We start from the raw sequence: 23173 nt of genomic DNA, 5'->3' as shown, positions 1-23173 counted from the left end.
CTACTCAGGAGGCTGAGTGGGGAGGATTCCAAAATTGAGGCTTATTTAGGGAGGCCATGTCTGAAAAAAGGCATGTTGGGGATTATTAAGTCAGTGGGACAGTGCTTGCCTAGCATGTGCAAGGCCCTGGGTCTGATCCCTAGCACTACAAAAACAACAAAAAAGACAAGATTCTTAGTAGTAAAGCTATGTAGAAAATTAACTTGTGTGGACTTCCTCCTGACCAAACAAGATAGGATAAATGTTCATTTTACCAGCATTCCTCAGGTGAACTGCTAAAAGACAAGGCAGTGTGCTAAATGTTTTACCAATAGATCAATAAACTACCACAAAAAAGAAAGTGTTAATGGTAAGAAATTAATCACAAATCACCAAATAGGATGGGCTTAAAAAACAAACTTTATTCCAATTACCGCAAAAAGTATGTTAACTCTGAAACATTTAACAGATTTGAATTTAACTCATAGTCACATAACTCAAAACAGCAAAGAGTTTGTGTGCTTAACTGCTTTTAATAACAAAACTTTAAGAGGGAACAGACCCCCACACAAATTTGGGAGCTATTTAGGCAAGCAAATATTAAGCAAAAAGCATTAAAAGCTAAAAATCCTCCAATTTAGAGAGAATGCCATTCAAGTCTTCAATATCATTTATTTGCACATGAAAAAACAAAGATTTTTAATATAAAGGAAACCGAGTCTGAGTGCTTACCCTTTGTTCCAGTACCATCTCCTGCCTTGCCTTCATTTTCGGACTCCCACACCACAGTACTTCACCTGTATTGCCCTGCTGTTGGCTGGACATGATTGGCTTCCTGGAAGCAAGCCCTCTAGATCCCACATACACCCTGTCTGCGGCTCAGTATTCCCTTAGAGGTTTGCACAGCCTTATTTATCCGAGTATTATCACTGTTGTTGAGCTTGGGAATTTCAGGCATCCAAACGTAAGTTTATATACACAAGTTTTATTGCACCGGTCACAATGTATAGCAGGTGATTATATAATCAACCATGAGTCAAGATGAACATTTGATTATTTAAACAAAAACATCAACTTTGTCCCCTACTACAAAAGAACAAGACACAAGATTTGCCACCATACAAAGGCTGTGTTTGCTCTGTGGTGCAGTCCTGAGGGCTTGTACCACTTGAAGTGTGTTAAATGCAGAATTCATAACATTTCTGGAGGCATCAAACAGGGAGCATAGGACACAAAAACTCAAGTGTCTTATACTCATGAGCTGCCTGTGCCATGTTATGTAACAGAAAGGCCACTTAAAGCTCTTCAGATAGTTATTCAATCATGTTTGCCTTTTAAAAATGATTAGCACAACAGTTCACACTGAAGGTAAAAACAGTAGTTAGAATTTCTTAAGTACACATTTTGACTTAAAATTCAGATAAAGCTGTTGGCTACAAGTTCTGAATTGACAAATTAAAAAAAAAAGTCTAGGAAAACACAAAACCATCTCTGGTAATGTGTTTGCAGTTTGGTCTTCAAGAGCTGTAAAAATGACAAGTTTAAAAATGAGTTAAAACCATTAACAATGTTGTTTTTAAATGTTTGAGACAAAAAAAAAAAAAAAAAAAAGCACTTTCAATTCTCGTACCACTTTTATTTCACAAAAGTGCTTTACAACTTAAATCTCTCCCCTGTGTGGAGTGTAAAGACAAAACGGCCCACAGAATGGAGGCCCCAGAGGTGTCTTCAAGGCCAGGGGCTGCTCCATGTACGGAGCACCTCTGCTCACACGTGACTGGGGGTCAGGAGTGCCGTCAACATTCACTTCTGAAACTCCCTTTAAATCCTGACTCAGTAGGCCAAGGGAAGCTATTTAAAATTTATTTGGTGTCAAATTCTTGCTTTCTGAAATCCTCACATCTGTACCTTGGTCTCTGAACTGCTGTATCTACCACAAAAATATGAAGCAGAGCTGCTGTAAAGCTATTTAATTCCATTACTGCCTTGCAAATATTTAATGTGCTCCCTAACCCTTCAGTTGGAAGGATGGTCACCTGATTTAACCAGCCACATTGTGTTTAGAGGTAAATGACTGTTTGGACTATAAGTCCACAAAAACTTTTGAGTAAGTTACTAGATGAGGCCCTGATTTATTTTGGTTGGTATGTGCACATAGTACCCAGAAAAATGAAAAATTTGTATCAAAAAACCTTTCAAAGTAGGTTGGGAGCGGGGGAAGAGGGGTGAGAAGCGTAGCTCAATGGCAGAGTACTTGTGTAGCAGGCACAAGGTCCTGGGTTTCATCCCCAGCACTGCAAAAAACCAAAGCAAACCCCCTCCCCCAAACCCACCCACTTCTTCATGTCATATATTGGGAGGCAAAAGCTATATAATATTTACAGATGGATTTTTTTTAAAGATTCATAAGCTACTTCTCTAGAATGTTCCTTATGTTTCATTAGTTTTTCAATTGATCCTACAGTCATTTTGTTTCATCTACCTCGGAAAAAAGTTCTAATATTTCCTGGTTCTTTTAATAAATAACTTATCTGTTAAACAAGGTCCAAGTATGTTGTCGGGCCAATACCAAGCTCTAAAATTCAAAATAAGCCTTCTAATGTCTTTATTTAGATCATATGCTCTTAAATTATTTTGTTTTAATGTCACACTGGTAGAACTAAGTTCCCCAAATGCCCAAATCCTAAGATGTCCCTATTTCCAAAAGTAAAATAAAGACTGCTAATACCATGGAGCAAAATCTATCCTGAGCTTCCCCATTGAGCCCTGTAACATTTAGAAAGCAGGGAAAAAAAAAAAATGGGGATCAGTTAATATGGAAGTGTTTATCTTTTATGGAAGTGTTTATCTTTTAAAAGTAGTTTCAAGAGATCAGGATGCTTGAATATGATATATTACTACTCAAGGGGGGAAAACTGTCAAAGCCCTCTGCTAAGTTGGCACCAATAATATTAAAGAAACCAAGATAAAAGAGTGTGATCCATATGCATTTATGACCTCTTAATAGCATGAAATATTTATAGTCCTCCATCTTTTAGCAAAGAAACCAGTAAAATTAACACAAGGATATTTTGGAAGAGCTTAAGATCATAGTCAGAATTAAAGAGAAAACTTTCAAAGCTAGAAAGCAAAACTTTCATTAGCTGCTTGATTCTACCACATCTAAACAGGCAGTTTGGACAATCACGATCCCAACAGGTGCTTAGTTTCAAAACTAACACCAACAATTCATCATGAAACACCTACACCTAATTAGCTGTTCTTCTCTGTTCTGTTCCTTTGTCTACCACATTAAACGCTGGAGTTCAATGAAGACTACCCTTTGCAAGTGCTCCTGAAAGCCAAGAAGCAAGAAATGGAGTAACAAAGTAAGCCTGAGAAGTCCCAGGGCCCTACAGCATTCTCTCTAGCTGGTCACAGGCATTCATGTTTCAACAGTCTTCAGGCTGTTCTGGAAAAAAAGAATCATATCTTCACTGTTTGGTTACCCTGTGAAAGGTCACCAGACAGAAGCTATTTACCAGACAACAAGCCTAAAGCTCTTGGGTAATGACAAAAACAACAAAAAACCCTTAAATTTTCCTACTGAAACTTTTTATTGTTTATTTTTGTTGTTGAGGCTTAAGGAAATTAACTTTGCCCATAATTCATTCAGCCTGGACTTAGTGACACCAACTTATATTTGAGCCAATTAGGAATAAGACCAAACTACATTCTTAGGTCTATTTAGTTAATACATGGCACTTCACCAACGACTTTTCTCATATAACCTTTAACAAGAACTCATAAGTAGCATTGATTATCCCCCAAGAGATGAGAGATCGATGGTAATTCAAATGGGCACCTCTGAAAAGATTTGTCAATTTTCTGTCCCGTTCTAGCCAGATTGTTTTGAAAACCTTGGGGAAAGACTGAAATTCTCCACCGATCTGAGACTGTATGCGAGTTTTTACAACATTAACTGGAAAAAACAAGAATCCCAACATGGCACCCAGTAGACCTCCACAGATAAAGTCATTGACCAAATGAGCACTGTGAGTCGTTGCAGTAGGCAGGTGCTCCTTAATGGGACCTCGAAGACCAAAGAAAAGGACATTGCTGGATCCATTACGGAATAGTATGGGCACCAAACCTCGATAATACTCTCCAATTCCATGGCACTTCAGTGCCCTGAAAGCCTGATAAGTGTTTGTGAACTTGTCATGATGCTTGTGGTCTTGAAGCAATGTCTGAACTCTTTCCAATGGAGTGAAAATGGCTTCTGTTGTCCCTGCAAGTACTGCCGCCACGCCACGGGTTGCAAACTCTGGGGCACTGACGTGCTTTTGGAGAAGGGAAGACAAATCCTCGTACAGACCAAACATAAGTGCCAGGGTGGTGGTTTTCTGCATTAATGGCGGAAGGATTCCACGATATAAGTTTCTAAATCCATCCCTCCTCAACTGAAGCACTGCATCCCGGGTTTTGATTCCATAGAGCTGCTGCCGAAAAAGGATCTTCTGAATGGGAAATGTGATGGCTACATTGTTGAAAGCTGCGCAGCAGCCACACAAGTAATGCTTCATCTCACCAACATTTGCAATGTGAGGTGAGATGTCTTGTTTTGAAGATGTAAGGATTGGTGGTCTCTTTTCATGAGCTTCTGAATCCATCATGTTGCTTAAGGTCTCTCTTCTTCATGAAGGATTTTTTTTAACCTACAAATAAAAAATGATAATGGGTAAATTTTTTTTTTGTGGTGCCGAGGATGGAACCCAGAGCCTTGTGCATACCAGGCAAGCGCTCTACCACTGAATTATGCCTCTAGTTTAAGGGAAAACCTTTTCATGGAGAGACAAACACATGGAATTTCTCTTTAATCCCTCCTCCAATTTATGAACCATATGTTTTCCCTTTTAGACTAGGCAAGTAGTTCGTCACATAAATTTTTTTCATTATCATGTTAATTTAGTACATATGAATGGAATTCAGTGTGATAATTCAGTGCACTATACTATATATCAGCAATTCTTTAAAGTATTTTCAGAAGACCCCTGGCCAAGTGTTATGGCACACGCCTATAATCCTAGTTAGTTGGGAGATAGGAAGACCAAGTTCAAGGTCAGCCTCAGCAACTTAGTGTGACCCTGTCTCAAAATAAAAAATAACTAGGGATGGAGGTATAGCTCAGTAGTAGAGCACCCATGGGTTCTATTCCCAGTATATGGGAAAGGGGGAGGCTCTTTGGGATTCACAATAATAATTTTTAAGAGTGGAACCAGGCACTGTGGTTGTGACTAAGTGGTAAAGCACTTGCCTAGCATGTGTAAGGCACTGGGTTCGATTCTCTGATGTAAATAAATAAATGAATCAAATTAAAGCCCACCAACATCTAAAAAAACATTAAAAAAAAAAAAAGAGGGGAGCCAGGCACAGTGGTGCACATGACTTGGGAGGCTGAGGAAGGCCAGCCTCAGCAACTTTGTGAGATACCATCTCAAAATAAAAAATTAAAAGGGCTGGGAATGTAGCTCAGTTCAATTTCTAGTACTAAAAACAAACAAATAAATAAAAATAGTGTAAAGGATCCTGAGACCAAAATAGTTCAAGCACCACTGAACTACTTCCTAACTATTGGCTGTACTAAACAATGGTATATCTCTATTATTTTACTGAAATAATCTCAAAGTCTTCCCATGGTAGTTAATACAGCAAAATGTGCATGCATGCATTCTATTCATACTTAGAGTTATTTAGTACCTTTGAACTGGCCCGCTGGAAAGTATTAGAGATTCAAAGACAAGAAATTCACAAATTAATAGAAGAACCTGCCAATGTAAACAATTACAACGCATTGCAATATCTTCTATGATAAATATGTGCTGTTGGACACATGAGGTACGAATGCTGGGAGGTGGAGAGATGTGGAAAATGAGGTCACAGAAGGCCTGCAGGCTGTACTATATTTTTACATAATTTAATTTTCAAAACAACTCTATTTTATTTTCTCAGTTTTACAAAAAACAAAATGAAACAAAATAAACCTCCCCCCCAAAACAAAAATCAACATTCTCCATTGTTCAAGGTATACCTAGTAACTGGTGGGGCCAGCATTTTGAAATGAAGTCTGACTCCAGGGCTCACATGCCTACTACCACACCACAGACTGCAATGACTGTGGGAGGCTGCCTTGGATAAGAGGCAGGTAGACTAGAGAATGCAAGGATCTGAAGTCTAAACATATAGGCTTGCTTACTGAGTGGCACCAAGGCAAAGTCCTACCCCTCTAACGCATTTGCTTTCATAAAATACAAGCAAGCTCTTTGCTTCCAGTCATCGAAATCTGATTTTTCTGGTTGGGGATGTGGCTCAAGCAGTAGCCCGCTCGCCTGGCATGCGTGCGGCCCGGGTTCGATCCTCAGCACCACATACAAACAAAGATGTTGTGTCTGCTGAAAACTAAAAAAATAAATATTAAAAAAAGAACCCAGAGGTGAAGGCATCCAAGCCACATACAAAGGCTTCCACGAGAAACAGAGTCAGATACCTCATCAAGATATTTGTCTTAGGACAAAAAACTACAAAGTGCCTTATGTTTTTCCCTCCAAATACTACACATGTGCCGCTGTGAACTGTGAAACATTCAGGACTAAAGGTACAGAGAAATGTGATCACGGTCAAGCAGAGTGTGTAGCTGAAGCAGAGAAAAACCAGCAGCAGCTCTTGAAAGCTGACATCCACAGGAGCCACAGTCCACAACAAAGTCCACAACACACAACCACGATTTCCCTTCTAAGAATAAAGCTTAGGGAAATAATTACTTACATAAGATGTATGCAAAGATTCACCCCTAACATCATCACAATGCTTTCTTGTTGTTTTTGGAACTGGGGATTAACCCAGAGGCACTCTACCACTGGGCCACATCCCCAGACATTTTTAAATTTTGAGACAGTGTCATGCTCAGTTGCCCAGGCTGGTCTCAAACCTGTGATCCTCCTGCCTCAGTCTCCTGAGTGTCAGAGATTATAGGAATGTGCCACAGTATCAGGCATAACAGTGCTTTTAATAGCAAATTCTGAATAAAAATTAAATGCTCAACAGTAAGGGACCCACTGCATAAATGAAGATGTATCTACATGATGGTGTTGAGAGCCTTCTCAACAGGGATATTATATGATCATTAAAAAATCAAAGTAGACTTGAAAAAAAAGAAAAAAAAAATCAAAGTATTTGGGGCTGGGATTATGGCTCAGTGGTAGAGCACTCGTCTAGCATGCATGAGGCCCTGGGTTCAATCCTCAGCACCACATAAAAATAAATAAAATAAAGGTATTGTGTCCAATTACTTCTAAAAAATAAAAAATAACAAAAAAATCGAAGTATTTAATGCGAATCAAAACTACTCTAAGATTTCATCCCACTCCAGTCAGAATGGCAATTATCAAGAATACAAGCAATAATAAGTGTTGGCAAGGATATGGGGAAAAGGTACACTCAATACATTTTTGGTGGCACTGCAAATTGGTCAACCGTTATGGAAAGCAGTATAGAGATTCCTTAGAAAACTTGGAATGGAACCACCATTTGACCCAGCTATCCCACTCCTTGGTCTATACCCAAAGGACTTAAAATCAGCATACCACAGTGACACAGCCACATCAATGTTCATAGCAGCTCAATTCACAATAGCTAAACTGTGGAACCAACCTAGATGCTCTTCAACAGATGGATGGATAAAGAAACTGTGGTACATATACACAATGGAATATTACTCAGCATTAAAAGAGAATAAAATTAAGGCATTTGCAGGTAAATGGATGGAGGTGGAGAATAACATGCTAAGTGAAGTAAGCCAATCTCAAAAAACCAAACAAGGAATGTTCTCTCTGATAAGTTGATGCTGACCCATCATGAGGGAGAGGGAGTGTGGGGGAGAATGGAGGAACTTTGGGCAAAGGGGAGGGAGAGGAAGGTAGGGGGCAAAGGGGTACGAAAGATGGTGGAATTAGATGAACATCATTACCCTAGGTACACATATGACTGCACATGTGGTGAGACTCTACATCATCTACAACCAGAGAAATGAAAAGTTGTGCTCCATTTGTGTACAATGAATTGAAATACACATGTATTATAAATTAGGACAAATTTTTAAAAATAATAATAAATACATGAAAAAACCATTTAAGGTTCAGAATATTATTACGTGTTTAATGTTGCTTATGAAATTTAAATAAGTCCTTTATTCAAGGAATAAACAATGTTACAGAAAAAAGCAAAATAAAACTTTTTATTGACATGTAATAGTACTAAGGCACAATCCTATGTATTTTTTTAAATATTTATTTTTTACAACTACAATATTTTTTTAAGTATTTATTTTTTACAACTAATATTTAGTTGTACTCAATATCTTATGTATTTATTTTTATATGGTGCTGAGGATCGAACCCAGGGCCTCACACGTACTAGGCGAGTGCTCTACTACTGAGTCACAACCCCAGCCCACAATTCTATTTTTAAATCAAAATTTACATACACAAAAAGGCTAAAGTGAGTGGTTTATCTATATTTTCTAATTTCACAGTAATGCTATATTTTCCTGTTTTACATTTTTCAATGTAAATTAAATTTGCCTTGGTCTATTCAACTGTTTTCAAAAGTTAAAACAGTAACAATAATGGTCTAATGCTGGGGCTGGGGTTGGGGCTGAGAGGTAGCGCACTTGCCTGGCATGTATAAGGCACTGGGTTCGATTCTCAGTACCACATATGAATAAATAACAACAACAATAATAATAATGGTCTAATGAGGACAAGAAAAAGCCAACAGTGATAGACGTGAGAAAATTACAAAGTGGCCTAAGGCAAATTGTTTTACCCTTCTGAGCCTCAGTTTCCACATTTATAAATTAGAATACCATCCCCTCTTCAAGATTAGAGTGAAAATTAGATGAAGAGAATGCGTATCAGATGCCTCTTTCAGAGAGATTAAGATAAGCAAATAATTAGACTACAAGGTGACAAGAATCACAGAAACATGTACAAGGTATCCAAGGCCCACAGAGGGCTCTCAGCAGTCTGGTGGGTAGCAGGCAGGAGAGGGCCTCTGGCCTGGCTTTGAAAGCTGAGTAAGGCACATAATGGGAGAGCACATTCTGGCCAACAATGGCACAGGCTGAGGAACAGGTCCTGTGTCAAGGGATCAACAGTATCACATATTTGAAAAATTACTATGTATGCTCTGTACAAAGTAGGTGGGAGGACAGGCAGCTGATGAGAAAGAAGAAGCAGGCTAGGACCTGGGTCATGGGAGACCCTCAGGAAAATCCCAAGACCATCCTCAATCACATGTGAAGCAAATGGAACATACCTTTCTTAGGTATGTTACACCAAGATCTGTGTGCCTTTTCCAAGACAGATGATATTAAGAAAATATAAACATCTGTACCATGTGTGGTCCAGAGCCTCTGTTTAGAGTCTGAGCAGGCTTGCTAAACACTTCTATTAGAAAAGATAAACTCGCCTTCAGTTAAGAATTATGACTGAGTATCCCTGCACAACCCTCTAAGGTAATAAAGCGGGAAACTTTTGTCCACTAAATGTCACCAGATTGTTCCTAGAGAACTGCACAGTGACAGGGTTCAAACCTTTCATTAAACACTCTGATGACCAGGTGAGCTATAGCTCTAAGCTCTAAAGTCCAAAAATTTTGTTCACTTGAAAATTTTTGTTTTGACAAGTTGCTTCACTGCAATTTGAACAGAAAAATTATTTCTAATTTTCGCCTGTACCAAATCAGTTAGATCATGAAGTCACTATGTTTAATACAGAGATGCCAGTTTCCTTGGAGTTGAGCTGCTTGTAGATCCAACAATAAAAAATGAACCATTTGAATAAAAATTCATAAAAGAAACATGTTAAGTAATTAGAAAAAAAGCTGTATATCAATTAAATTCACAGACACTCCCTCCTGGAGTGGGCTCACTGGCCCACTCGTCTTTAGCAATCAAACCGACTGAGACCACTCTTACTCCACCTCTTATTTTTGGCCCTCTTCCAATCTAGCTATCATTTTACAAATAAGCAAAAAGAACGTACTATTAAGCAAAAAAAAAAAAAACGAAAGCACACACATTGTGGGATCGAGGATCAGCAAAGGGGTACCTGAGAGCTCTGCATGGCTGCACTCTATCAAAAGAATGCTCTGTACACCACTGATCCTCCTGTATAACCACTGTTTCTTGTTCTTCCTTGTTTTGGCCTTTAAACAATACGGCAATGGGCAACCTTGTACCTAAACCATGATGAATGCACTATTTTACATTTCAATTTTTTTTTAAATATTTTTATTTTTCAGATCTCAGCGGACACAACATCTTTGTTTGTATGTGGTGCTGAGGATCGAACCCGAGCTGCACGCATGCCAGGCGAGCGCGCCACCACTTGAGCCACATCCCCAGCCCCTCAATTTTTTTTAATAAAATACGGCATTTTTCCTTTTTATTCACCATTTAAGTTTCTTTTTTTTTTTTTAAAGAGTGAGGAGAGAGAGAGAGAGAGAGAGAGAGAATTTTAATATTTTATTTCTTAGTTTTCGGCAGACACAACATCTTTGCTTATATGTGGTGCTGAGGATCGAACCCGGGCCGCGCGCATGCCAGACGGGCACGCTACCGCTTGAGCCACATCCCCAGCCCCACCATTTAAGTTTCTTAAGCTTTCGTTTATGGTGCCCATTCTCCTGCAAGCACTTCTCCCCCCCGATTTGTAAATGTCTTTGTCTATGAAGAAAATCAAACCTAGGTATATTAATAAAAGAATTGCAAATCCTTTTCTCTCTTTGTATCATTTTTGTGGTACTAACAAAATACTTTGGACAGTAAATCTATCAAACTTGTCTTTTAGATTTTATGGCCTCTGTAGGCCTTCATTACTCCAAAAAATTATAAACAAGTAACCTAGGCTTTCTTCTACAGTTTCTATGGTTTCATTTATCAACTGCACTGATCTCTCTCCTAATTTTCAATGGAAGGAGTAAGATAAAGATAACAAAGTGCAAAACACCATCAACCAAACTCTTTTTCTTAGTGGTTTGCATAATCTAAATACCCAGGATTTGCATTTATTTTTGAACTCCATTCTTCTCTACTGTTGGCCTACTCTTCATTCTCCAGCACTGTTCTGTTTTAGCCAACTGCGATGTCCAAATGTATCTCTTTATTCCAAGACTCCCCCTCCACGCTTCAAAGAATCATCACTGCTTTCCTGGTTCTCTTACCTTTTCCAGGAGAACTTCAGTGTATTTCATCATATTCCTCCCAAAAAAATCTGTTAAGTGTTTTATAGTGGAGATGGCTGTAAAGTATAGATTTTTTAAATGATCACCTTTTAAAAACTGCATCTTATTCTAGGTAAAGTGGCACATGCCTCTAATCCCAGCAACTTGGGATGCTGAGACAGGACTGCAAGTTTGAGGACAGCCTCAGCAACTTAGTGAGACCTATCTCAAAATTAAAAAAGGGCTGGGGATGTAACTCACTGATAAAGTGCCCTTGGGTTCACTTCCTCAATACCAACCCCTTTCCCAAAATAAAAATCTTTCTTACATCTTTTCACAAACCTTATAGCACTTAAATTATTCTCTTGACTATTTCTTACATATGGATACTGTTATCAATATGTTGCTTCCTTCTATTAATTTCCTTTCTTTCCTTTCCTTTTCTGTGGGTACCAGGTATTAAATCCATGGGTGTTCTCTCTACCACTTACCTATAACTCTAGTCCTTTTCAATTTTTTTTTGGCCCGGCGGAAGGAGGAACTAGGGATTGCCCCTTTCTTCTTCTTCTTCTTTTTTTTTTAATCCTGAGACAGGGTCTCCCTAAATTGCTTAGGGCCTTGCTAAATTGCTGAGACTGGCCTCAAACCTTCAATCCTCCTGCCTCAGTCTCCCGAGTGGCTGGGATTACAGGCATGCACAACCACACCCAGTGTCCTTTTTAATTTTGAGACAGGGTGTCACTAACTTGCCCAGGCTGACCTCCAATGTGCAATCCTCCTGCCTTGGCCTCCCAAGTTTTGGAGATTACAAGTATGTGCCATAGCACTTGGCTCCTTCTATTAATTTTCTAATTTGTTTTTGTCTGTATATTAAAAAGTTACCAATTCTTGTGTATTAAGGTTAGAGCAACCCACTTACTAAATCCTCTATTTCTCACCTTTTTATAGGTCTGTTTTAGTTTCCATAATATAAAAAATAAAATTGCAAATAATTTTGACTTTTCTTTTGTAATACATATCTTTTTCCTGGACTGACAAATACTTCCTAAACAAAGTTATAAATATAGTGAACATCCTTTTATTTGCCTTGACATTTGTAAGAAGACTCAGAAATGAACAGTAAGCATGACACTGGCTTTTGGTTTGAGAAATAGGAAGTCTTGTTATCTATTATTCAAGTCCTGTAAATCACCATGACATGGGAAAAACAGTCACTGATAACTGACCCATATGAATTTATTCCTTCTCAAGCATCCCTGTTTATCATTTATCCATGCCCATCTTTAGGATTATGTTACAAACAAGAAGTGAAGGATGTCTTCTCAGTGCTATAATTTAACATCATCTGAAAGATTATGCTTAGAAAACCCAAAACCTGCCAGGCATAGTGGCATACACCTATAGTTCCAGCTTTTGAAGGGTGAGGCAGGAGGATCACAAGTTTACGGCCAGCCTCAGCAATTTAGTGAGACAAAATAAAAAAGGCTCAAGATGGCCAGGCATAGTGGTGCATGCCTATAGTCCCAGTGGCTCAGGAGGCTGAGGCAGGAGGATCACGAATTCAAAGGCAGACTCAGCAACTTAGGTAGGCCCTAAGTAACTTAGCAAGACCCTGTCTCTAAATAAAAAATGGCTGGGGATACAGCTCAGTGGTAATGTAACCCTGGGGTCAATCCCAGGAAAGGTGGGGGCAGGCTACAAAATTTTATTCTATACTCAAAAAAATTAGTTTTTTTTTCCTATATTAAAACATTATCAGGGGCTGGGGATGTGGCTCAAGCGGTAACGTGCTCGCCTGGCATGCGCGGGGTGCTGGGTTTGATTCTCAGTACCACATAAAAATAAAATAAAGATGTTGTGTCCACCAAAAACTGAAAAATAGATATTAAAAAATTCTCTCTTAAAAAAAAATTATAAAAAAACCCCATATTAGTATAGCGGCAATTATAACTTAGGCCCCTATCTCTACTATTTACTGTGAATTTTATTTGCCATTGAAAATGGATTCTGTTGTTTATGGTGGCTCATGCCTATAATCCCAGTGACTCCCAGCCTGGACAATTATATTGAGACCCTGCCTCAAAATAAAAATTAAAATTGGGCGTGTGTGTAGCTCAGTGGTAGAGCACCCAGGGGTCAATCCCTAGTATCACTAAAAAAGAAAAAAAGATTTCCATTTTTTCCGAGTTACTAATGATCAACTAACAATGATCTGAAAAAGAGTATACTGGGCACACTTGTAATCCCAGCAACTCGGGAGATTGAGAAAGAAAGGTTTCAAGTTCAAGGCTAGCCTCAGCAACTTAGTAAGACCTGTCTCAAAATAAGAAATAAAAAGAACTAGGGATGCAGCTCAGTGGCAAAGTGCCCCTGTGTTCCATCCCCAGTACCAAAAAGAAAAAGAAAGAAAGAAAAAAGAAAGTTTACAAATATGAGAAGAAAGTATATTCATTCCAGTTTTTACTACCACCCCTCTTTCCCACCATAACTAATAAGAAATCTACCTTGAACTTTAGTGAAATGCTTTTAGGTAGTTACTAAAATTATAAGATGCAGGACACAGAGCCATTATAACATATAAGAGCCTTTGGAATCTACTACTTGCCTGGGTTCAAATCCCAGCTCTATCGTAATCTACTGAGCTGACAAGTGTTCTTTATGACTTAACTTCCTTGTTTATAAGATAGGCAAGGTACCTAGCTAGCTCATGGGCTGGCTTAATTGAGTAAATACAGAGAAAGCACCCAGGAGTATAGTCTGAAGTATAGTAAGTACTCAGCAAGTATGAACTATTGCTATTGTTCTTTCCTGAAGTATTTATTTAATGTATGGATATTCCTTGATTTGTGATGGGATTATATCCTGATGAGCCCATTATAAACTGAAAATATCCTAAGTTGGAAACTCATTTATTCATTTACTTACTTATTTTTGGTGCCAGGGATTGAACTCAGGGCTTCCCTCATGATAAGCACATTCTCTACCATTGAGCTATACCTCCAGCCCCCGAAAATGCATCTAATATGCCTAACCTACCAGTTCAGCAACACAAAGTACTGTTGGTTTACCCTTATGAATGCATGGCTGGCTGGGAGCTGTGGCTCACTGCTGATGGTCTGCAACTTAAAGTACAAAAAAAGGGCAAAATAGGGCTGACGTTGTGGCTCAGTGGTAGTGCACTCGCTTAGGAAGCAAGAGGTCCTGGGTTCAGTGCTCAGCACCACATAAAAAAACAAATAAAGGTATTGTGTCCAAATACAACTAAAAAATAAATATTTAAAAAAAAGAGCAAAATAATTATAAGTTGAACTGTTATAAGTCAGACTCTGTATTATGTAATCACTCCTAGAATATGGGGATGAATCCTACCTGGCCATGGCAAAAAAAAAATTAAATATATATATATATATATATATATATATATTATTTTTTAAACTGGGGATTGAAACCCAGGGGTACTTTACCACTAAGCTACATCCCTAGCCATTATTTTGAGACAGGGTCTCAAAAAGTTAGTGAGGGTCTCGCTAAATTGCTTGAATTTGTGATCCTCCTGCCTCAGCCTTCAGAATTGCTGGGATTACAGGCATATACTACCCTACCTGGCTTGGCAAAATACATTTTCAATGTTTTATTAAATAACATTTGATAATTTTTTTCTTTTTTTGGTGCTGAGGATCAAATTCAAGGCCTAAGCATGGTAATCAAGCATTCTACCACCAAGTTATACTAGTAGCCTGCCATCTGCTAGTGTATTACTTTAAAATTACAATACTATTCACAACAGATCAAGCTTTCAATTTTACAGCTATCATCACATCAAGTTCCAGCATCAGTGTTCCACTGGCTTTTTAAAAAGAACCTGAGATTTTTCCTTCTTCATCCTATGGAACAATTTAAATCTTATCAAAACTATCTTGTCCCTAGGAAGTTTGAAAAAATTACCTGTGACACCAGATGAGCCTCGAGGTGTGAGGGATGCTAGCTTTTTGGCAACTTTCCCAATTTCTTTCATTGTTACTGGTTTATCAGGTTCGTTCTTCTGGAGTCAATTTTGATAACTGGATTCCCTTTAAATAAGTAAAGTAAAAAATAAAAATAAACTCTGGTTTGATTTCTGTAGTCTTATTAAGCACTGGCTATTTTAAAAAAAATATTTCTAACCATGTGTATTTTTATTTCCTTTTCATTGAGAACAATCAGTTTATCTGATATGTACCTCTCCCACCCCCAGCAAAGAACCAGCTCTTCAATAATCAATTTTATTATTTTTCAGAGTTTTTAAAAAATATTTTTAGTTGTAATTGAACACATGTGGTACTGGGGATAGAACCCAGTGCCTCACACATGCGAGGCAAGTGCTCTACCACTGAACCACAACCTTATTTTTCAGTTTTTAAATTTGCTTTTCCTTTTCCTTACTTCCTTCACATGCTTTGTCTGGGTTTTCTTCTAATTTCTAAGATTAGACAGTTATTCTAATTTATTCTGCATTTCATAATTTAAGTGGTTTTTAGAAAAAAATTTTATAAACAGAATACCTTTAATTTATGTGTTTATTTTTATGTGGTGCTAAGATCAAGCTCAGTGCCTCATACATGCTAGGCAAGTGCTCTACCATCGTGCCATAACTCTAGCCCCAATTTGAGTGTTTAATAAGACTATGCATTTTCTTGAGCAAAAAGCTCTACTACTTTTTAAGATACTCTGCATTTTATTCTAGTTGTTTCTATGTGTTCTAAAATCTTGTTTGCTCATTTAGTGTTGTTATATGCCAAAAAAATGATATTAAAAAAGAATAGTGGTGGGTGGCACACACCTCTAATCCCAGCTGCCATAGAAGCTGAAACAGGAGGATTTCAAGTTCAAATCCAGCCTCGGCAATTCAGCAAGGCCCTATGCAACTTAGACCCTGTCTCTAAATAAAATACAAAAAAAGGGCTGGGAATGTGGCTCAATGGTAAAGGTACCAGAATATCATCTAACCTCTTTGTTAATGCAGCAAGGTTTTGTGTCTTAATATGACCAAATTTAAGAAAATGTTCTATAGATGAGAAGTATGCCAGGGTACTGAGTTTGATAATAATTAACCACTTTGTCTACAACAGCCTTACTTTTTCACTGTTTCAGCTGACAGGCATGAGTTAAAAACTATTGTTTTTTTTTTTGGTATCAGGGATTGAACCGACGGGTGCTATACTACTGAGCCCCTTTTTATATTTTATTCTCAGACAGTGCCTTGCTGAGTTGGTTACAGCCTTGCTAAGTTGCTGAGAGTGGCTTGAACTTGATATATTCCTGCCTCAGCCTTTGTTAAAAACTCTTACTAGTGCGCTGGAGTAGTGGCTCAGCAGTAGAGTGCTTGCCTAGCATGTGTGAGGCCCTGGGCTCGATCCTCAGCACCACATAAAAAAAATAAATAAATAAAACAAAGGTATTGTGTCCAACTGCAACTAATATATATATATATATATATATATATATATATATATATATACACACACACACACACACACACACACACACACAAAACAAAAACAAAAAACTCATACTAGTACTATACTTACCAATTTAAGATTAACCAATATTTAAAAAACTGAAACTTAGCATAGAAATGAAGAACAGCAAAGAAATTTGCTATTCTTTAGGGTTCACAATTAAAGTTAAAATCAACAAAAATATTCAATGTACAAGATTAATCAATATTTTAACAACTTATGTATGTTAAAAACACTTCATTTTGACATACTGAATACATAACTTTCTCACATGTGCACACACTCTCTCCATTTTGTTTGTGTTGCTGGGGATCAAATCCAAGGCCTTGTGCATGCCAGGAAAACACACTCCCATGGAACTATATCCCCAGGCCCAATGTACTTTGAATTCTAAAGTTATCACCTAGAAGCTATTTTGTACATGTTTCTGGATGATACAAACCAAGTTATCTGTGTGCTTCAACAATAAGAATTTTGTCCACATTTATTTTTCATTTTTACTGGAATGGTACTTGTGTTACTTCACAAAATTTTGCAAATTAAAGTTTCTCCATCCAGTTTGTCATGACTCTAATAATGGGGACTTGTTACTAAACAAACAAAACTATGGCTAAGAGAAGCTAGCCAGTCATTTACTGACCACTGTATCAAATAAATTTTAAGACCATTACCATAGATTTAAATTCTCATATTTGAAAAAAAAAAATGGCTTAAGGCTCTGGAGGATGAGGCAGGAAGATCATAAGTTCAAAGCCAGACTTATCAACTTGCAAGACTGTCTGAAAAAATGAAAAGGGCTGGCGATGTAAGTCAGTGGTTAAGCGCCCCCGAGTTTAATCCCCAATACCAAAATAAAATAAAATAAAGGCAAATAAATAAAAATTAGGCCTAGATGGAAAGAGGAATGTTATGAAAACCTCCGAGACTTCACAGATTTAAAGCTTTTCCTCCACTCAGTGTGGTGGCATATGCCTGTTATTCCAGCTACATGGGGAGATATGGCAAGAGGACCCAGAGGACAAGTTTGAGGGTAGTCTGGGTAATTTAGTAGTCCCTGTCTCAAAGTTAAAACTTCATGAAAAAGGGTTGGGGATGTAGCTCAGTAGTGGTGCCTTCCTGGGTTCATCAGCATGGCTGGAGAGCTTTTTCTCTCCTTTCATCCTAACACCAGGATGGCTTGAATAGGTTCTTAATTTAGCAACAGAAAGAGTGTGCACAGTATTCTGTAGCAACAGAGTTTAGAACTTAGCATGCATACTATGTTGTGAACACAGTTTAATTTCTTTGCTAGGTTGATCTGTCTTTAAATTCCTTAACATGGATAGTAATCCTTTGCAATTTATTGCAAAATTTATTTACCATAACTTTACCATTGTTCGTTACCTGAACCGCTCAACCTAGCTTAACATAAAGAAGCAACGTTAATGAACGTGACTTTCAACTGCCAAGGTTAAACTTCTGTGGCTGAAGAACAGTGTAAAGTTTAGCCACTGTAATTTACCAGTATAAAGGTCTATGTGCAAAAAGACACCCTGGGCAGAGGGTGACTATAATTCTCCAAGGATGTGAATTCCCACTAGTCAGCAGTTCTGAGACAGCATTCAGAACAAGGTCAGATTGGGTTCTAGTCCTAATTATGACAGTATTTTGCCACTATATGTACAAAACAATGTTTATGACTTTAAAATCCACTGATCTGAGTTTACTTTCACCTAGCAAATGAGAGACCAGACGTGTCAAGGTAAACAGCATGTTATTTTCCAGGTAAACAGCATATTATTTTCCCCTGAGATGCCCTAAGGATGACTCCAGGTTCAAAGCCTCTAACCTGTGACATGGAACCACTATGGGACATGAAGTGTCTAGCACATCTGATTCCGTGTAATCATTACAATGCAAAGGCGCAGGAAGCTCCAAATGGCAAGGTCACTATTCACGTATTGTAAGGGCTTTTGTTTCACAGATTGCAGGTAGAGAAACAGAAGATGGAACTAAGACCAATTGGGTAGAACTGTAAGGCATAAAATAAAGGTTATGCCAAAGGGGTAAAAGAGCGAGCCGCTGACATGCTTCAGCTAGCCAAACCTAACAGTAAATAATCAGTAGAGAGACTAACAATTACACACCCATCCCAAAAAGCCTTGGTAAACTGTTTTCGTACAACGCGATGCAATATGGTGTCTAAGAAAAAGCATTCTCCAGGCGTCCATTTCCCCAATCTCTGAATAGGGAGGAGCGGGCAAGCAAGATCACCAGGATCTCCTCGGTCTCTAACTCCACAGTTTGGGGTCCGGTGGTGAGAATGCCGGAATCCCTGCCTCCAGAGGCGGTGGGTGGATGCCCTTCCGCCGGTGCCCGCGCTGGCCACCCCGGGAGCCGGCGATGCACGGCCCCTCCCCGCCCAGCGGTTCCCGAGTCCCGGAGAGGAACCTCCTCAGCCTGAGAGCGCCCAAGAGAACGAACGCGCCGAGCCTTCGCGCGGATGGTCACTACGCTGCCCCGGCGCCCGCAGAGGTCCAGGAGGGCCGGAGAGCCAGGGTCCAAGAGGGCTCGGATCTGGGCCCGTAGCTCGGGGCTTGGGAAGTCCGCGAGGGAGACGCAGTGCGCGCGCGCAAAGCAAGGCCAAGTCCCCACGGTGGCGGCCGCCTCCTCGACCCTTTTTCATGCTGTTTCTCCTTCTGTTCAGATGCCGAGCGTAGCCCGGGGTTTCCCATCCCATTCCCGTACTTACCATGGCTGCGGGCGCCGAGCCCCATGCCCCGAGCCACCGGCCCGCAGGACCGCGGCGAGCGAGCCCGCGAGCCAGCGCCCGCGCAGGCGCAGACCGCGACCAATCTGTGGGGCGGGGCGAGGCGGGGAGCGCTGCGCGCTGTTCCGATCACGTGAGAGGGACACCGCCTCTCCCTAAGCCCGCGCGTTGCTGTGGGACGCAGGTGTACCTCTCCGGCTGCGGTCCGCGCAGTTTGAGGGGCTCTTCGTCTCACCTATAAACTGTGAGGCTCCGCTAGCCAGGGTGTCTTGCCTTGGTGCTGTACGGTGGCCTCACTGTGCCAGAAACAACAACGCGTTCCCTAGTGTGCGGGAGGAGCCTGGTGATCCTTCATTGGGGGTGGCAAGCGCGTGCGCCGAAGGCCCGACAGTGCCCGTCTGGGCGCCTAGCGCTTTGTATCCTTGGTTAGATGTGCTCAAACCTTCGGGTGCATTTTGTCAGCTACTCCATACCGCAGTTCACAAACACCGTTGTTTTTGTTGTTGTTGTTGTTAAATGTACTTTAGGATATGCAAATCACTATTAAACCCTTTTTCCTTTGACCTTCACACAACTTGTGGGGTCTTGGAGTTAGATGTCCTGGGTCAGAGTGGTATCCCTGGCCCTTCCCAGGAGTGACCTTGGTCAAGTCACTGGTACCTGAACCCAAATCCCTGTCGGAAAAGTAACCCCTGCCTGAACGCCTCCCTTGGCCGTCATAAATGATTCTTACTGGAAATAATGGTCTAATTCATAAGCTGGAAAGCACACCACAGATATGAGAAGTTATAGGACACAAGTCAGCTTGAAGAGAGAGAGCACCAGGCAGCTTATCAAGTGTGTGAAGAGCATGCACTGTACTTGGGGCACACCTGGGGATGGTAGCAGGCACTATGGGCATGCAGAAGAGGACCAGGACCCCAAGGTGACCACACGATTGGCCCTTCTTCATGCTTCCCCTCCTTCCAGCCTGAGGCTGGTAATCTCACTGTCAAAGTGAAGCATTGATGGTGGGATCAGTGAGGGACCATCCCTGCCCTGTGTTTATCTGCTTCTTAATTACAGGAGGCAATGCTCCCCACTTCGACACTCTGGGAGGTACCTGTGTGTGCCAGGTCCTCCCAAGGGAACCGAGCATCTCACAAAAGACATAGAAACAGAAGACTGCAAATTTAGAAGCATGAGGGGCTTTTCCCTTTGAGAGGTTAACAGGGATGGCTTCCTAGGGTAGGAGGGGTTTGAACTGGGCTTTAGAGGATGAGTGGTCAGAATTTGGACCTGTGGAGAACGTCAGAGAAGAAGATAAGGCTATTCAAGGTCAGGGGATAGGCAGTGTGAATCTTGACTGCCAGTTAAGGTCTCTGGCATCTCCTTAGTGTGGTAAGGGATAAATTTTTGACTCCACAGAATATAGACAAGGCTACACCATAGTTTAAAACAATTAATCAGACAACCGTTGGGGAAAGGGCATTTACCTCAAAATTATGTTGGCCCCTGGCTTGTGTGAGTTCCTATTCAGATGTATTATTCAAAAAATAAATAAGGCAGGCAGGCATCCAGTAAGTTCAGAAGCATAAATAATTAATTTCATTAGAATGGAGGGGTTATTCTCCTGTGGAAAAAAACATAAAGAGAAGGGAAAGATGGAAATTAAACATGCAATTGGGACATAACCAACCCAAGAGAGTGAGAAAAATCCCAGGTTCCCCAGGAACACTGGAGTCTGGAGCTGAGCCAGTCCAGGCCGCAGCATAGGCCTCGCCCCTCCAGCCTCTGCTTCCTAGTCATAAATCTCAAGGCCCTTAATTGGCTGTTATTGGGCAATCAAATGTTGGAAATAAAAACCCTCTATTTTTTTTTTAATTCACAATTCATCATAAAGTGAACCCTCACACATCATCCAGTCCCTTGAACTGTTCTGCACACCTCCCTCTCAGCCATCAGATAGCCCCCTCTCGCCCTCCTGTTACCATGTCACTCAGCATCTGAACCTCCCTCGGTTCCCTCTTGGCGTTCCAGTCAGTCCAGACCCCTTAACTGGCCTCACAGGGCTCTCCCTGTCCTGGCTCTGACACCTCCCTGTCTGCTTTATCCCAAACTACCTTTTATGCTTCAGACCTGGGCAGTCTTTCATGGTTTGCAACTCCTTGAGCTCCTGAAGCCTGTTTCTCCTGCTGACCCTTCAAGGTCTTCTTGCCTCCTCTTCTTAGAAGTCTTCCCTACTTGCCCCAGGCAGAATGGACTGCTCTTGCCTCTCCCTTTTCGTAGCATGATTTTGGGGGTCGTTTGTGACCTCCTACCCTATGTTATAGTCACTTGTAAGTGTGTCTCTCTCACTGCCAGTTCACGAGGGCAGAGCTGTCTGACTCTTGGTCCTTCAATTCAGGGCTTGGGAAAAATAGTGCTTAGGACAAGTTTGCCAAAATGAAATGCTGGTGAAGAGCAGAGCTGTTAAAAGGGGTATCGCTCAATGGTAGAGCACTTGCCTAACACGCATTGGGCTCTGTGTGCCATCCCCAGGGCCAAAGAGTAAAAAGGGAGGGTCTGTCCTTGGGAAAAGAGGGACATGGGAATATTGCTGATGGATTTTTGCTTAAGCACCCCACAAAAAAGCTTCCTGGAAAATTGTCTCGTGCTCTGAGTTTCATTGTCCCTCGTGTCCCCAACAACCGCTTTGTCAGTGGAGTCTCACGACTATGCACGGCTCTGCCCAGAGAAGGTTGCCTGCGGTCATCCCCTAACAAGGGGTCAGTGACCTTCCTTCCTCACATTTCCCAGGCCTCTGCAATCAACTGGGCCTATCTCGGCCACTCCCCTTCCCGCCCTTTAGGCTTCATCCCCAGGGCTACCTCTGCAGGTTCCCTTCCCCCAACGCTGCATTCTTTTGCACACCCAGAGCTGCGCAGGTTTTGTCCTCTGTGCATAGAAGACAACGTTCTGTTCATTGCTCAGGTCAAACAGGCTCCTCAGTACTGCTGACTCTGGTCTGACCTCATGGCCTCCCATCACCCTCCTGGCACCTCCCTACTCCCCACCCTGCTGGAAGCTCTGGCCCAACCCTGTGTCCTTGATCTGTGCAGAACATTTGTCCCCATGACTGGTCCATGAACTCCAAGACCTACTCTCTTTCTTCTTGGCTCATTTGCAATTTTTTTGTTTTTCTTTTCCCCTTGGTGGGGACCTAACCCAAGGCCTCACGCGTGCTAGGCAAATGCTCTATCTCTGAGCTACACCCGAAGTCCTTTGGCTCATTTTCAAACCTGCTTTAATCTAGCAGCTCACATGCATTTGTGTGTATGGCACACATAATCAAGACCAAGGTTAATTGAGGCATGCCTGTGAGGTCTATTTATTTTGGGGGGTACCGAGGATTGAACTCAGGGGTACTCAGCCACTGAGTTACATCCCCAGCCCTATTTTTTTTTTTTATATTTAATTTAGAGACAGAGTCTCACTGAGTTGCTTAGGGTCTTGCTAAGTTGCTGAGGCTGGTTTTGAACTCATGATCCTCCTGCCTCAGCATCCTGAGCTGCTGGTCATTCATTAATTTTAATGCAGGTGGGAGCTCTGCAAAATCAGTGATCCTTAACACTGTTGCACATTAGAATAGGAATCCTTAGAATCAGAGTCTAATGAGTGCCATTAGAACCATTAGAATCGTCTTCAAAGCCAACAAGGGCTGAGG

General features: G+C 40.7%; 1 protein-coding gene across 3 annotated transcripts; it reads right to left on the bottom strand.

The window, feature by feature from the left end:
* Positions 1-381: 381 nt before the first annotated feature.
* Positions 382-19696, bottom strand: Slc25a51 (solute carrier family 25 member 51). 3 transcript variants are annotated; one of them, XM_076845790.1, is made up of 3 exons: positions 19471-19694; positions 15187-15311; positions 382-4676 (listed from the first exon to the last, which is right to left on the bottom strand). In XM_076845790.1, the coding sequence occupies exon 3, from the start codon at positions 4632-4634 to the stop codon at positions 3741-3743; it is 894 nt and encodes a 297-aa protein (XP_076701905.1). In that variant the 5' UTR covers positions 4635-4676; positions 15187-15311; positions 19471-19694; the 3' UTR covers positions 382-3740. The 3 variants fall into 3 exon arrangements, with proteins under 3 accessions (XP_076701905.1, XP_076701906.1, XP_076701907.1); XM_076845791.1 differs by lacking the exon at positions 15187-15311 and having other exon boundaries at positions 19471-19696; XM_076845792.1 differs by lacking the exons at positions 15187-15311; positions 19471-19694 and adding an exon at positions 11242-11322.
* Positions 19697-23173: the final 3477 nt, after the last annotated feature.

This window comes from Callospermophilus lateralis, chromosome 2 (assembly GCF_048772815.1).
Source record: "Callospermophilus lateralis isolate mCalLat2 chromosome 2, mCalLat2.hap1, whole genome shotgun sequence".
In the NCBI taxonomy this organism is placed as follows: Eukaryota; Metazoa; Chordata; class Mammalia; order Rodentia; family Sciuridae; genus Callospermophilus; species Callospermophilus lateralis.
This window is presented reverse-complemented; position numbering and strand designations above follow the sequence as displayed.